This window comes from Lithobates pipiens, unplaced genomic scaffold, assembly GCF_037356315.1.
Source record: "Lithobates pipiens isolate NorthernLeopardFrog02 unplaced genomic scaffold, aLitPip1_a1.2 Scaffold_3, whole genome shotgun sequence".
NCBI classification, from domain to species: domain Eukaryota; kingdom Metazoa; phylum Chordata; class Amphibia; order Anura; family Ranidae; genus Lithobates; species Lithobates pipiens.
This window is the reverse complement of record NW_027507790.1, coordinates 40,897,866-40,910,173: the sequence shown is the minus strand read 5'-3', so window position 1 is coordinate 40,910,173 and position 12,308 is coordinate 40,897,866. Positions and strand designations below refer to the sequence as shown.

At 44.0% G+C, this 12,308-nt stretch overlaps 2 protein-coding genes across 3 annotated transcripts in view; one reads left to right on the top strand and one right to left on the bottom strand.

The window, feature by feature from the left end:
- RAB36 (RAB36, member RAS oncogene family) overlaps positions 1–7,436 on the bottom strand; it is a 50,368-nt gene extending 42,932 nt beyond the window's left edge. The window contains exons 1-2 of the mRNA XM_077461531.1: positions 7,252–7,436; positions 5,086–5,174 (exon numbers count right to left, since the gene is read on the bottom strand). Coding sequence (XP_077317657.1) covers positions 5,086–5,174; positions 7,252–7,311 — 149 coding nt within the window. The 5' untranslated portion in view covers positions 7,312–7,436. The remainder of the gene's footprint in view (positions 1–5,085; positions 5,175–7,251) is intronic.
- Positions 7,437–7,461: 25 nt separating this feature from the next.
- Positions 7,462–12,308, top strand: part of RSPH14 (radial spoke head 14 homolog) — a 362,664-nt gene continuing 357,817 nt past the window's right edge. The window contains exons 1-2 of one of the 2 annotated variants that reach the window (XM_077461530.1): positions 7,462–7,607; positions 11,994–12,237. In XM_077461530.1, coding sequence (XP_077317656.1) covers positions 12,039–12,237 — 199 coding nt within the window. In that variant the 5' untranslated portion in view covers positions 7,462–7,607; positions 11,994–12,038. Of the gene's footprint in view, positions 7,608–7,668; positions 7,827–11,993; positions 12,238–12,308 lie in introns of those variants that run through there. The other variant, XM_077461529.1, reaches the window with a different exon arrangement.

The following is a 12,308-nucleotide window of genomic DNA, read 5'->3' as shown; positions in this document are numbered from 1 at the left end:
GCGAAACATGTAGAGTGGTATATTATGGAATGATCAGTTGTTTTATGGTTTCACCATTCTAGTGGAATTATGAACTGTATTCATTATGTTGATAATATTATTGTTTTTATTGTTTGTAAATAAAAAAAATGTTTAGTTTGAGCATATTGCTTATGTGACCTTAATTAACTTTACAGTTTAGCACCTTAAAAGTCACGGGGTTTTGTTTTAAAACCCCAGTGACCTTCCTTGCTTTGTTTACCTTTCCTGGTTACACACACAGCTTTGGTACTGGGAACTTTGGAAGTCCTGAAAGTAGTGGAGATTCTAAGAATACTGGAAAATCTTACATGGATTTTGTGTGTACTGAGATTCTAAGGCCGCGTACACACGCGGGGACTGTTCGCCCAACTTTGTCCGTCAAACAGTTTCGGCAAACAGTCCGCTCAAAATTAGCATGGACGGACATGGCCACACACGACGGACGAACAGTTTGCTGAAACCGTGCACGATGACGTGAACGGCACGTACGACGGGACGAAAAATACGACGTCCTATACACTGCATTATAACTTTCGGCGTGAAAATCCTTTCTGAGCATGCGCGGAACTTTGTTTGACGAACAAGCCTACACACGAGCGGACTGTTCGCTGAAACAAGGTTTCAGCGGACAGTTTTTCGGAAATTCCGAAAAACCTTGTCCGTCAAACTGTCCGCTGAAACTGTCCGCTGAAAGCCCACACACGAGCGGACTGTCCGCCCAAACACTGTTCAGCGGACAAAGTTGGGCGAACAGTCCGCCCGTGTGTACGCGGCCTAAGAGTTTTGGAAATCCTAGAAGACCCAGCATGGATCCTGTGATTACTAGAGGTTCTAGGAATTTTTGGTATCCTGAAAGAACCAGCAGGAATCCAGTAAGTACTAGAGAGTTTAGGAGTTTTGGATATTCTGGAATAACCGGCATGAATCCTGTGAGTACTGGAGGTCCTAGGAGTTATGGAAATTCTGGAAGAACCAGTAAGGATCTTGTAGGTACTGGAGCTTCTAAGAGTTATAGAAATTCTGTAAGACCTGGCAGGGATCCTATTAGTACTGGAGCTTCTAGGAGTTATAGAAATTCTGTAAGACCTGGCAGGGATCCTATTAGTACTGGAGGTTCTAGGAGTTCCGAAATAATTGAATTCCACTAAGGATCTTGTGAGTACTGGAGGTTCTAGAAGTTCTGGAAATCCTGGAAGACCTGGCAGGGATCCATTGAGTACTAGAGGTCTTAGGAGTCCTGGAATCCTGGAAGACCCAGCAAGGGTCTTGTAAACACTGGAGGTTCTAGACGTTCTGGAAATCTTGTGAGACCTGGCAGGGATCCTGTGAGAACTGGAGGTCCTATGAGTTTTGGAATCCTGGAAGACCCAGAAAGGATCTTGAGAGTACTGGAGGTTCTAGAAGTTCTGGAATTCTGAAAGACCCAGCGAGGATCTTGTGAGTACTGGAGGTTCTAGAAGTTCTGTAAATCCTGTAAGACCTGGCAGGGATCCTGTAAGTACTGGAGGTCTTATGAATTCTGGAATCCCAGAAGACCCAGCAAGGATCTTTGAGAGTACTGGAGGTTCTAGAAGTACTGGGAATCCTGAAAGACCTGGCAGGGATCCGGTGAATTCTGGAAATCACGGAATAACTGTGGGGGATCCCGAGAGTACTGGAAGGCCTGGGTGTCCTGGAAATTCTGGAAGACCTGGTAGGGATCCTTTGGGGCAGTGGGGCACCTCATGGAGTGGATCAAGACCTTTTATTTAAACTGGCAAACATATTTATCAATGTCAAGTAAATGACTGGTATGGCTGTAAATACCTCAAAAACTGAGATTCTTCCATACCAAAAAAACAACAAAACACAATTTACATATATATTGCAGATGTGAAAATAGTTTATTTAGTGATATTATTCTGAAGAACCTGTTTGTTTGTAAACATTGAGATACAACTGTGCACAGGTAACATGAGATCCAAGTGATTGTTGTTGATCAAATTACTTTGCTCATGAGCCTTCATTTTTAAACACATACACACATAAGTCTCTTGTATTGTTAGTCAAAGAATATATCTATGGTTAAATTACTGCTCCTGGTCACCTACTGCATTAAATCAAGGTGTGATAGGTATACACACATAAATGTAACACTAGGGGCTTAGAAAGCTATTTCTGTTCCCATGGGAATTGTATCAATGTCTCAAAGTACATGTTTGCATAGTAGGACCTCAGATAAAACAATCATTATTTTGCTACATAAACCTGCTGATTCAAGACAGCTATAAATGTCACTAAGCACTAAGAGTAAATGTCACTAAGTTGTCAATTCAAAATGAGTCAGAGGGTTACCATAGATTATCATTTATGTAACCCAGTCTTATTAAGGCCATGTCACACAAGTGTTCCTGTTCTTGGGGAGAACTTGTCATCTACAGTATTTCTTAGAAACCATGTTTTTTTTAAAGTCCCGTGGTGTTGTGAAACACACTCAAAAACTTTGCACCCACTGCGGAAAAAAAGTGTGCACACAAAAAGTGAGAACACAAAAAAGTGCACAGGTTGTACACATGGTCCTCCTCCAAAGAGAAAGGACCCTAGCCCTGATCCCCTGGGGCACAAGGGGTGGCACAGTGGTGTAGTGGGTAGCACTCTCATCTATCAGTAAAAAGGTTGAATCCCAACAACCACACTACCTGCCTGGAGTTTGCATGTTCTCTCTGTGCCTGTGTGGGTTTCCTCCGGGTACTCCGGTTTCCTCCCACACTCTAAAGGCATGCTGGTAGGTTAATTGGCTTCTGTCCAAAAATTTACCCTAGTATATGAATGTGAGTTGGGGACCTTGATTGTGGGCTCTTTGAGGGTAGGGACTGATGTGAGTGTGTACTCAGGTTGAACTGGATGGACTGGTGTCTTTATTCAACCTTACTAACTATGCATATGTAACAAGGCTCCTTACAGGGACTGGGGTACTAACTGGTCTACCTGTTTGAAACCAGGGAGACCCCATTCTTTGGGAGGCCTGCCAGAACAGACCAACCCCAAGTACCTAAGGGAGACCCCATGAGAGAGGGCGAACCAGACCAGAAGGTCACGTCCACCGCCTCCCAAGACTTCCAGGGCAGGACCGAGGACCTACACCCTACTAATCAGTATGTGAGAAAGTGCAGCTGTACAAGTCACAAAAAAAAGGGAGAAGGGAAGTGGGTAAGTGTATAGTGCCACAGTGCAATACCATGACAGGCCCTTCGGCAAGGAGAAAAAAATTCCTCTGGTCCTAGCCAAAAGGCCCAGCACTAAGGCAGATGTGAAAAAAAGTGTAATATAGTGCAGTGACCTTGGCGCCATAAAACTCAAAGTGAGCGTCCCTACCGTGAGAATCATGGCACCTCTGGACTGCCACCCCAGGGGCACATACACCACTGGCTTCTATCACAGCCCAGTCCTCCACCAGACCAGTGCCTCTCCATCCCTACCAGGAAGGCATCAAAATTTGTACACCAGGCCAGAATCAACCCGGGAGAAAAAAGGCCCTGCCACCACCAACGTTCTCACCTAATTACATCAGGGAAATACTAAATGACCCCCCCCCCCCCCCCCGCCCCCCTCTGGCAAACGGAGTTAGGTTTCTTTCCCCAACAACTGACAAGAACAGATATTACACTTGATCTTAGCCAAAAGGCCAAGACTATGTACTGTACCTTCACTGATGGCTCTATTCCTTCTCTGGCAAGGTTTCCCTTTGCCAATGTTCCCTTAGTAGAGAGTGTGATTCATCAGCATTCTTGGACAGAGAGGGGAAGACACCAACTAGGTAAAGTGATTGGTGCTGTGACACCAGCTTTAGGCTAGGTTTACACTTGCAGTTAGGCGAAGGGTGGTAAACACATGGTTGTGATGAGGTGTTAAGTGTTTGTCAGGTGTAGGGGCAGCAGCTCACTCAAGTGAATCAGCTGCCTTATGTGTGATGCACATTTACACATTAAAATGGGCAAAAAGAAACCATGTGGGAACACGTGTTTCTGCTATGCTTGGGTGTGAATGGAATATGCTTGAGAGGAGAGTTCTTATGACGCGTACACGCGAACAGAATTCTCGTCATAAAAAGCTCTGATGGTTTTCCCGTCGGAAATTCCGATGGAATTCCGCTCAAACTGTCTTGCCTACACGCGGTCACACCAAATTCTGACTGCCAAGAACGCGGTGACGTACAACACATAACGGGACTAGAAAAAGGAAGTTCAATACCTAGTAGCCAATAGCTTCCGTCTCGTAGTTGAATCTGAGCATGCGTGAGTTTTTGCGCGTCGGAATTGCATTCACACGATCGGAAGTTTTTCCATCGGGAAAATTGAGAACATGCTATCACATTTTTGCTGGCGGGAATTCGGCCAGCTAAATTCATACAGAGCATACACAAGGTAGCATTTTACGATGAAACGCTCTCATCTGTCTTTTGCTGGCCGAAATTCCGATGGTGTGTACACGGCATTAGACAGCAAGGATGACCTGGGAGGAGAGGTGAGAGTTTAAACAAAAAAACACTTATATTATTAAAGTCGCACAGAAATGGCTTCTTATCTAATGCTGCTGATGCAACTTCTGTGAGTGATTATAGAAGTCTACAGGGCTGAACTCACACTGGAGTCACCAAAGTGTGCAGGAACCTTTTCCAAAATCCATTGATTAGGACTGGCATCATTGAAAATAATGCGATTTCCCTTGTCATGCGATTCAGAAGTCTCACACCTTCCACAGGTATGTTGTATTTTTTATGCGTTTTTGCCATGGTTTCCATTTATCTCAATAGAGAGGTGTGCTTTTGTTTTTTTGTTTTTTGACAGAGCAAACGTGCATCGAAAATGCAGAAAACAGGATTTTTAAAAACGCAACTGGTCCAGTGTGAAGAATTCCATATGATTTAGAGATGCATTTTTCTGCCCCTTTTTTAACTGACCAAAAACTGATCAGTGTGAAAACAGTCTTAAAGATATGGATTTGTTTTACAGTTACAATAAGCCAACATGATGAATAATAGGAGCACAAGAAAAATATATAAATGTTCTCCATGTCCAAACTCACCCAAAGGGTCCATGGCGCTGCTGGCACGCGTTCTTCACATGATCATCAAAATTTGTTCTGAAGTGCAGGGAGGCCTCAGGTGTGTAACACTACAATGTAAAACAATACATACTCTATTCACATGTCCCTGTAATCCAAGGATAGTACATCACATCCCAAACAAAAGAAGAGGCATCTATATAAATGGCTGCTCCGTGCTTTCCACAATGGAACAGGTATGTATATCTCCCAGCTGTCGCTCATTTAAAGGAAAGGTCCCTTTTTTTTTTGTAACCAAATCCTTAGGTTTGTGATACCTCTACAAAAGTCACCTTCTTAGCTCTGGTGTATATATGTATTATTGACCTGCCAACCCCATTCACAGCACTAAACATTTCATCCATGCTTCTGATTATTACATTGGTCACTTTTATACACATAATATAAAGAGGGGTGGTGATGAAAAAAATCTCCATTGGGATTAGTGAAGAAGGCAAAAAAATTGGGGGTTTTGGGTGGAGTGGAGAGGGATTAGAACCCCTGTGAGCTGTTCATGGTCCATAGCAGAAGGTTGGGAGGTATGTGAGAACATCTCAAGTATACATAAGATACAAACACCCCACACCCTGCCCAGTGGGCATGTAAATTGGATATGATGGTGTATGGGGTGTATGGGCCAAGTGACAGCAGAAATAGAACAACTCCACCCAGTATATTCGTTTCATTATACACATTCTTTGGAAAGAAAACTATATAAAGCAATATTTGATACTCCACAGGTCTCTCTAAACTTTTCATTATGAGGGCCACATTGTATATTTTACAAATATTAATAGGCCATATAAAAGTCACTTCTATAAATGAACAAATCAAATTGAAATTAATTAATACATATTACATGGGGAGTTTGTCTGTACATAGCATGGTTTAGAGAGCAACAGAAAAGCTTCAGTATATCAAAGCAAAACAATATCCCTAAAAACTTGAGTCCCCATCATAGATCCCTTACATTAGAGTTCCACCTGACATCAGGATTCCCATACATCAGAGTCCTCATCACAGCACCCCTTACAATAGAGCATTACATTAGAGTTTTTTTTTTGTTTGTTTTTTGTTGTGGTTGAACTGGATGGACTTGTGTCTTTTTTCAACCTGACTAACTATGTAACCTTACAGTCCCCATCAGAATCCTTCTTACATCAGGGTCCATATCAAAGCCCGCCCTTTAGATCTAGGGTCCTCATCAGAGTCCCCTCTTACATCAGTGTCCCTATCAGAGTCCTCCTTACATCAGGGGCCCTATTAGGACCCCCCTTGCATCAGGGTCCGTCCCCATCAGAATCCCCTCTTACATCAGGGTCTCTATCAAAGTCCTTTTTACATCAGGGTCCTCCTTACATCAGGGGCCCTATCAGGACCCCCCCTTGCATCAGGGTCCCCATCAGAATCCCCTCTTACATCAGGGTCTCTATCAAAGTCCTTTTTACATCAGGGTCCTCCTTACATCAGGGGCCCTATTAGGACCCCCCTTGCATCAGGGTCCCCATCAGAATCCCCTCTTACATCAGGGTCTCTATCAAAGTCCTTTTTACATCAGGGTCCTCCTTACATCAGGGGCTCTATCAGGACCCCCCCTTGCATCAGGGTCCCCATCAGAATCCCCTCTTACATCAGGGTCACTATCAGGACCCCCCTTGCATCAGGGTCCCCATCAGAATCCCTTTCTTACATCAGGGTCTCTATCAAAGTCCTTTTTACATCAGGGTCCTTATCAGGACCCCCCCCCCCCCTTACATCAAGGCCCCTATCAGAGTCCCCCTTACATCAGTGGCCCTATCAGGACCCCCCCCCCCCCTTGCATCAGGGTCCCCATCAGAATCCCCTCTTACATCAGGGTCTCTATCAAAGTCCTTTTTACATCAGGGTCCCTATCAGGACCCCCCCCCTTACATGAAGGCCCCCTATCAGAGTCCTCCTTACATCAGGGCCCCTATCAGAGTCCTCCTTACATCAGGGCCCCTATCAGAGTCCTCTGTTACATAAATCTTTCAGCGGGACAGAACATGCGAACCCTGGGAGGTAACAATGGACCACACTACTACAATATTAGACTATGGAGCCATCGCTGGGTGGGAAGAACAATTGCAGGATGAGAAGAATCCATAGAGAATATCCCGGTGGACTTGCCTTGGGTATGTTGGAGATGAGCCTGTCTCTGGGGACGGGTGATGCCGGCTGGCTCAGCATGGTTCAGCTCTCCGGTCTCCCTGGAGTACAGATCGGTGCCGCCGGCCGTACAAACAAGCGGTGCAGGCTATGCCAGGGCACTCCACGGTAACCAAGGCAACGGCTAGCAAGCCATGGGCGTGGTTTCTGTGGCTTCGGAGGACCAAGAGGGGGAGAGTCAAACTAGGTCTCGGGGCGGGGCTAACATATGATGTAGACAGCTCGCCTCCATAATGGAAATGATATGAGGACTAAATGACATTTATTATTGGTTATAGGGCTACAGTCCAGACGGATCCAAAAGACTGGGAATTCAGGTGCATATGAGATCGGGACTATCGCAACTACTTCCGTCTTTAGCAGCGCCGAAGGTCTAACGCAAGTTACGTATTTGCTATTACTTCCAGCGGCTACATTAGCGTAGAGTGTGATTCCCGGCTACGTTGCGTGCGTTGTAGAGTAAGGTTGCCTGGCAACCGGGGTACGCTATCTGTGGCACTAGGTGAGGACAAGCAGCTGCTGCGGTGTTCTGTTCGGTGAGCATGTCTACCTCTGTCATCATTCCCAGCACACCCAATACTTCTCCAGCATTAGTCATGGGAGCAGGGAAGGGTTAGATCCCCTGTCATAGGTTTACTGCTGTCCCTGGAATAGGGGGTGTCCATTGGAGGTTACTCCTCACCACCTGTGACAGTTGTTAAAGACTCTGGATTCGCCTCACTTTCTGGGCCAGTTCACACCATAGAAACGCAGTCTGCATGGGTTCCAGATGCTTTTCTGCATGCGCAATTTGGCGTGTGTTTGATGCAGTCCAGTGCATTTTTTGCCCCCTCTTTTTTCTTAACCTTAAATTATTATTAACAATATAAAAAGGAGACAATACAGTTATAATACCATAACATACAAGAAGATTAAGAGGGCCCTGCTCAGAAGAGCTTACAATCTAATGCCACGTACACACGATCAGAATTTCGGCCAGCAAAAGACTGATGAGAGCTTTTCATCGGAAAATGCAACCGTGTGTATGCTCCATCGGAATTTAGCTGGGCGAATTCCCGCCAGCAAAAATTTGATAGCATGTTCTCAATTTTCCTGATGGAAAAACTTTCTATCGGAAATTCCGATCGTGTGTATGCAATTCAGATTGAACTACAAGATGGAAGCTATTGGCTACTGGGTATTGAACTTCCTTTTTCTAGTCCCATCGAAATTTCATCGGAATTCTGACAGGCAAACCATTAAAGCTTTTTCCGATGAGAATTCTGCTTGTGTTTACGCGGCATTATAAGGTGGGGCAGGTGGTACGAAAGGGTGTAACTGTGGGGAATGGGTTGATGGAAGTGGTAGAAGATTAGTTGGAGGCACGATAGGCTTTCCTGAAGAGATGAGTTTTTCAGGGATCGTCTGAAGGTAGCAAGAGCAGGGGATAGTGAGGTTGAGGTTGCGAGTCTCAGAGGAAGGGAGAGGCTCTAGAGAAATCCTGGAGATAAGCATGGTAGGAGGGGACGAGAGAGCTTGAGAGTAGGAGGTCTTGAGAAGAGCGGAGGAGACAATTTGGGTGGTATTTGGAGACAAGATTGGTGATGTAGCTCGGGGCAGAGTTGTGAATGGCTATGTATGTTGTGGTTAGTATTTTGAATTGGAAGCCAGTGTAGGAATTGGAGGAGAGGGTTGGCAGACACTGAGTGGTTGGTAAGGTGGATGAGTTGGGCAGCGGCATTCTTGATAGACTGAAGAGGGGATAGCCTATGGAGAGGCAGGCCAATGAGAAGGGAATTGAAATAGTCAAGGTGAGAGATAACAAGGGAGTGAATGAGGAGCTTGGTGGTTTCATTTATTTGTTAAAAAGGGGCAAATTTTAGAGATGTTACGGAGGTGAATTCTACAAACTTTTGACACCGATTGGACTTGGGCTTGAAATGACAAGTCAGAGTCTAGGATTACACCTAGTACCCTGGCGCGAGGGGAGGGCTTGATGGTTGCGTTGTTGATTTTGATGGAAAAGTCATGGAGGGGGGCACAGACGGGTGGAACATTAATAGCTCTGTTTTAGATAGATTTAGTTTAAGGAAGTGGTGTGACATCCATGCTGATATGTCAGTTAGCAAGTTAGTAATGCAAGAGGAGACAGAAGGAGTGAGGTGAGGAGTAGACAGATAGATTTGGGTGTCATCAGAGTATAAGTGCTATTGGAAGCTGTGGGCGGTTATCAAGTGACCAAGGGAGGAGGTGTAGATAGAGAAGAGAAGGGGTCCAAGAACAGAGCCTTGGGGGACCCCCACAGAAAGGGGCAATGGAGAGGGGGAGACAGAGTTGTAGGTGACACCGAAGGAGCGCTGTGATAAATAGGCAGAGAACCAGGATAGAGTAGAATCTCGGAGGCCAAGGGAATATAATTTATTGAGGAGGAGCAGGTGGTCAACAGTATCAAAGCCCATAGAGAAGTCAAGTAGTAGGAGTATGGAGTACTGGCTGTTGGTTTTAGCAGTTAGTAAATCGTTAGTGAGTTTTAGTAAGGCAGTTTTCGTGGAGCGCTGCGTGCGAAAGCCAGACTGTAAGGGGTCAAGAAAGTTATTTTCACTGAGGTAGGAGCTGAGACGGTTGTAGACTAAGCGTTCTAGAAGTTTAGAGGTGAATAGGAGCAATGAGATGGGTCTTACATTGTTCAGGTTGGTGGGGTAGAGGGAGGGCTTGAATAAGGACATGTGTGTTCCAGTGTGTTTAGGTGCGTTCCAGTGCATTTTTGATGCATTTTACAGCATTCCAGTACAGTCCAGTGCAGAAAAAATGCAGCATGTCCTATTTTTTTCTGGAACTGGAATGCACTGGAACTGCAAGCACTGGTGTGAAATATGCTATTGAAAATCATATAACCTACTTTTCATGTGTTTTTTATGCATAAAAAAACTGCACTGGACTGCATGTGGTGTGAACTGGCGCTAAATGTATAAGGGTCAAGCATTTTTCAGCACTGGAGGAACGGCAGTCACTGCTGGGGCACATAGAAAATAATTGTTTTCTATGTGTCCCATTCTCACTAGAACATAGGCCGGAGGTACGGTGCAGTGAACTGACACTGGTTATCTATCCAAAATTTAAAAAAATAAAAGTTTTGCCTTAGTTCTACTTTAAATTCAGGTCCACTTTAAGGTCTTCATGTTTACATTTAACTAAGTGTTGCTTTAACTACACCCTAGAACCAGTCAAATGTTAAAGGGGAACTTTTCAAATAACAAATTGATTAAAAAATGATGGTCCTTAACCACTTCAGCCCCGAAACGGGCCATTTTTTGTGATACGGCACTGCATCGATTCAACTGACAATTGCGCGGTCGTGCGACTCTGTACCCAAACAAAATTTATGTCCTTTTTTTCCCCACAAATAGAGATTTATTTTGGTGGTATTTGATCACCTGTGCGGTTTTTATGTTTTGCGCTATAAACAAAAAAAGAGCAACAATTTAAAGAAAAACTCAATATTGTTTCATTTTTGATATAATAAATATGCCCAAATAAAAAAAAAGTAATAATAATTTTTCTTCATCAGTTTAGGCTAATATATAGTCTTCTACATATTTTTGGTTAAAAAAAAATCGCAATACGCATATATTGATTGGTTTACACAAAAGTTATAGCGTCTACAAAATAGGGGATAGATTGATGACTATTTTAATATTTTTTTGTTTTTACTAGTAAGCGATCTGCAATTTTTATAAAAACAAACAAAAATATCGCGCTTGGGGCAAACCTAAGAGCTGCAACTAAAAACTATCTAATATCAAAATATGGATCAAATCAGAAAAAATTATACATAAAGTTGCGCTAAATATACGTGAAAGTTGAAGTGAAAAACTCAATACAAATCACATAGAAAATACAAATCAATCAAAAAAACATCCTGTGTGAAGTTCAATCAAGAAAAAAAGGAGTCTTTGTAATCAGGAAATCTTAGTTCCAAAAAGAAGTCAACGAACAGGAAAATCAATCCTTTTTACGAATTCAGTGAAATCTTCCTGACTTTGCCACTATCACATCCAGATCTGAAAAAGGTTTGACTCTTACCGCAATGGGTGGACTCCAAACCAGCAGAGTCGTTAGCGCGAGCAGACAGCCCTCTGCAGGGTTCTTTTGCGTGTATTCCGTTCTGGTGTACTACTGAGGGCGTGGATAGATGTGGATCATTCGAAGGTAACCAGCCTAGATCGAAGAGTTCCGGAAACCGTCGTACGTCCTGCTTCTCCTCTCGGTCACCGTAGAGAAAGGCAAAGTGGCCGTCTGATCTCCCTGTATACCTGGAGTTATCTAAAGCTCCCCAGTGAATCGTCGGATGCCAAGGTTTTTCAGTGCGCAAACCTGTAGTGAAACACAGAACGCTCGGGCCTCCCGGCCACGAGCGAGGGGAAGGGGAAAACAAAAGAGAACTCCGTTCGCGAACGTACCGTTAAGCAGTCGACAGTTTTATTAATAAAAAATAAATACACAGCAGACCAAAGGTATGACCGAATAGGTCCGATTCTAACATCTATCATACCTTTGGGCCCGAGCGTTCTGGGAGATCCCTCCTGCGGACGTCATTTGACAATGGGCAGGGTAGGAAGTGGTTAAACACCTTACTCAATTTTGATATCTATCATACTCTAAACCAGAAACATATCAAATGGTATGACACAGTAACTGACTTTCTATTGTTGTTTTTCTCTTAGGACAAAGAAAAGTTCATAGGGATCCTGCATATCTGCGGCATAAGAATGGCTGAAGCTAGGATATCAGCTTACCTACCACCCCACATTGATCCCACAAAAGCCCCCATTGCCTTTGGTGAGAGGGCTTTACCAAAATTAAATGAGGAACTGAAGAGCCCTGACCTAACCACTCGGCAGAGATCTCTCATGGCACTTTGTGACCTTGTACATGATTCAGAGTATGTCTACCAGGTCGTACATTTGGGTAAGTCCTATCCTTACACTCTCAGGCTTTTCTGTTTAGAACAAAGAGAAAGCTTCATGTGATCATTTATT